Genomic DNA, 3793 nt, shown 5'->3' on the forward strand with positions numbered 1-3793 from the left:
AGCCCGGCTGCGGTTAAACCCGTTCGCTCCTCCCTCTCCGGGTAATGCCCCGGGGCGGGAAGCCGGGAAGCCCGGGGCGGTGGGACCGGCGCGGGGAGCGGGAGCGGGAGCGGGTGGCGGGGCCGCGCTCCGGCCGGGAGCTGAGCCCCTCACACAGGCCTGGGCTGCTTCCCCGTGAAGGCACCTTCTGTGGGTGTCTCCGGACGAGAAAGCCAAACTGCATCGGCTGTCCGTGGGTAGCCGACAGCTGCCTGAGCTGCCAGAGGCTGTTCGCAGTTCTCCAGCGGGCAGCACCTTTATCTCAGGGAAACAGCCCTGGCTGTTTATCCCCGCTTCCACGCTGCCCCACATTTTGTAACACAAAGTTACCAGATCAAGAACAGACCTAACTAACTGCAGGAGCCTCCTCTGACCGTTCAGATTTACCACTTCCCTCCAAGCATCCTGGGCAGCAAGTGATTGACAGCTTTGCAGTGTCTGAATAGCCCACGAGCTATTATTTTCTGCAATTTACTCACTGCTGAAAGCTAGGATATTTTCTCTAGGCGGAAGATGTGGCCTTGAAAGTCTTTAGAGGGAGGAGAGGCAGGATTTTGGGTCTTGTGCTTTCCACGTGAAATACGAAGGGCGTTGCCACGTTTGCACTACAGAGGGTGGTCGCTGTAATTGTGTTTTGTGAGAAGCCTGTCAATATGTGATAGCTGGGATGTGAGGAAGCTTTCTGAACTGAGCCCTCTGGGACACTCTGGAGGAAGTTCAAGAATTTTAAGCTCAGCTCAGTCAGCCATGGCTTAGGATGCAGTGGTGCTCACGTCTAATAACCAGGGCTTGGCATTTGCTGAGTTGCAACTTCAAAGTAGAAATTAAGTGCTGCAACTGCAGAGCACCTCCCATGTGTAGGCAGCAACTGTTGTTTGTTTTTAGATCACAATCTTAAACCAGTCACTTTTCCTTTTTTTAATTACAATTTCTGCAATTAAGTTTACTCTTAAGTCACAGTTCAGGAGCCAGTCCTTTACTGGATCTCACCCTCGCTGGCTACTTAGGAAGCTCTCTGCTTTCATCCTATTGATGCACCATGAATGAGAACCTGCGGTTTCTGCTCAGTCTGTATTAAAGAGTATTTGAAGATAAAGAAGCTTGAATTTCGCTCCTTGCCATATGGAAAACGTACATGGCTCATCTCTGATTAGGTCTATCCCAAGACGTAGCTGATCAGATGCTCCCTGATTACTCTGGACTGGACAACAGCAAAAGGCTGGGTGGGGGTTACTGTCACAGTAATTGCCAGTTCTGGTCAGAAGAGCTGGACTGAGGAGGTCTGGTTTTTGGAATAGTCTCAGGTTTAAGGCTCAATCCTGGAATCTCAGTTGAGTCTGGAGAAGCAGCTGTTGGGAAGTACTTGGTTATTTTCACCTCCCAAGGAAGATGTATTATTTGCCTGGTGGGTTCTGCCCTCACCCAAGTATCCTGCACACTCCAGGGGAGTGCTGTGCTCTAATGTGACAGCAGTTTCTCCCTACATCAGCTGCAGAGCCCAGTCAGTCATGGACCTGGTGGCACTTTCTGCTATGTTTGGTTGCTTATCAATTCTTGGTTCAGATCTGCAGCTTCCAATTTGGAGGATTCATCTTTGGTGCCTGACTACTCGCTTACTCGTATCTTCATCCTTCAGATCAAAAAGACTCAAGCAGTGCACGCAGGGCTGAGGCAGGGTGAATCTCTTTTGCTGAAGAGTTTTCAGGGCTGCTGTCTCCAGATGATGAATTTTCAGTCATTCACAAAACTCACTTCTCTCATGGTCCCTTTTTATTGATGTGTAAATTGCCTGTGAGCACCATTTTGCATGATAGCTGTTTTCTAATTCTCAAGTCCAAACTTCGGATGCAGGATGTAGAAGATGAACTTTGATTAAAAATGGCATATTTACAGTTGTGTACAGAGTGATGGAGAGTGTTTTTTTTGAGTAAGTTGAAATAAATACGCAGGCGGATTAATCTGTCAATTAAAAATAATCTGTAGAATTTTTAAAGTGTTTGTACCTTCGGTGTTTGTTTTCCTGTTTATTGTTTATTTCTGTTTGTAAAAATTCAATGCTGAGTTTTGGGACATCTGTGAGCCCTCTAGAGGGCAAAACAGCTTTAAGTTTAGCTCCCCGAGGAGCCCAAAGAATAACCCTTCAAATAAGCTTTTTTCTTTCCTCATCAGTGGGTAATTTAAAACATCCTCTCTCTTTGTGGCTCTTGAGCTTTGAGTCTCAAGTGTACTCAAGTGCCTAATTAAATGGGAATTAGGTATTTAAATTCTTGTGTGGCCCTAAGCTGTAGGGTTTAACTGACTTTGTGACACTCTGTGCCTTTCCCTTTGCAGGTGTGGGTATGGCCATGAGAAAAATGGGAAGTGTGGCCAAACCAGATGTTTATATCATTAAGGATGGGGACACAGTCACTGTAAAAACAGAAAGCACCTTCAAGACTTCGCAGTTCAGCTTCAAGCTTGGTGAGAAGTTTGAGGAAAATACATTAGATGGCAGGAAAACTCAGGTCAGTATACGAGTTTCCTACTGGAAAAACACAGTTCTTTGGGTGTTTAACACATGGAGATGCCATTTAAAAATCAGTTTTGACATCCATACTAGCAATGCTTTATTTGATGAACAGCTGTCACTGTAAGTCTCATTGAAATAAATTCCTTTTTTCCCCCAGATTAAGCAACTTCCAAAGACGGAAAACTCTGAAACTAATAATGTCTCGTGCATTTTGTTGTTTTCAATTTGTAGCAGAAGCATTGTGTTAGTAAAACTAACAGACCTCTAAATCTATGTGAAAGCCAAATGCCACTTCATTTGTAGCCTGTGCAAAAAATCCCATTGGTGTTTATTCAGAGGCAATCCAGCCCTAGGGTTAACCTTTCTGCTCAGTCTGGTGTTTGCACAAGAGAGCCTGGTTCAGTGAGCAGTGGGGTAGCAGATACTCAAGGCATACATGTGAATCACAGTCCCTTATCTCCAGTTTTAGAAGGCAAAGAGCTGTTCCCTGCTCAGAGTAGGGAGAATATTGATCCAAAAAGAGATTAAACACAAAAGCCCACAAATACATTTCTCTCATATCCTTGTGTGACTGCTCTGTGTCCCCCTCCCCCCAGCCACACACTGGCAGTTCATCTATTGTTGCAAGATCAGATAAGCATTATAAAAAGGCTCGAAGCCCATGTACAAAGAGATGAACAGAGAACATCTGCTTTTGTTCACTGGAATTGTGCATGCTGTCAGAGGTCTGCCTGGTGCAGGAATGTGTCAGGGCAGTGAGTGAGAAAGCAGTGAGCTTTCTTACTTTCTTACTGTAGGAAGCAGATCAGTAAAACAGTTAAGATAATAACCTGGCTTTGTAGATGTCAACGGCAAAATTACTGTTGAATGAGTTGAGGTGGGAATTTTTGCTTTGGAATAAGGTGTTAGGAAGCCTCATTCTCCATAAAATGTGGGTAAAATATTCATGTCTGGGTTCTTCTTTTCAGACCCTTGTCAGCTTAAAGGATGATGGGTCATTGATTCAGGAGCAGGGATGGGATGGCAAGAAGACCATAATAACACGGAAACTAGTGGATGGACAGTTGGTGGTGGTGAGTTCAGTCCTATTTTCTCACTCCTGAGTGCTGCTGGCTCGTAGCCTGAAAAGTAGCTGTAAAAGATCGTTTTCCTTTTAGTCTGTACTGAGGGAGATTAATAAATCCATCTGTATCTTCCAGGAATGTGACATGAATGGTGTCAAGTGTATCAGAGTCTACCAGAAAA

The 3793-nt window shown here is 45.1% G+C and overlaps 1 protein-coding gene across 1 annotated transcript; it reads left to right on the forward strand.

The window, feature by feature from the left end:
• Nucleotides 1-44: 44 nt before the first annotated feature.
• On the forward strand, nt 45-3789 carry LOC104396630 (fatty acid-binding protein, epidermal-like; the record flags this gene model as incomplete). The annotated part of the gene is made up of 5 exons (XM_010006487.1): nt 45-232; nt 1603-1715; nt 2371-2543; nt 3517-3621; nt 3748-3789. Coding segments are annotated over exons 1-5 (621 nt in total), but the record flags the coding sequence as incomplete, so codon positions are not given.
• Nucleotides 3790-3793: the final 4 nt, after the last annotated feature.

This window comes from Chaetura pelagica, unplaced genomic scaffold, assembly GCF_000747805.2.
Source record: "Chaetura pelagica isolate M959 unplaced genomic scaffold, ChaPel_1.0 scaffold76, whole genome shotgun sequence".
In the NCBI taxonomy this organism is placed as follows: domain Eukaryota; kingdom Metazoa; phylum Chordata; class Aves; order Apodiformes; family Apodidae; genus Chaetura; species Chaetura pelagica.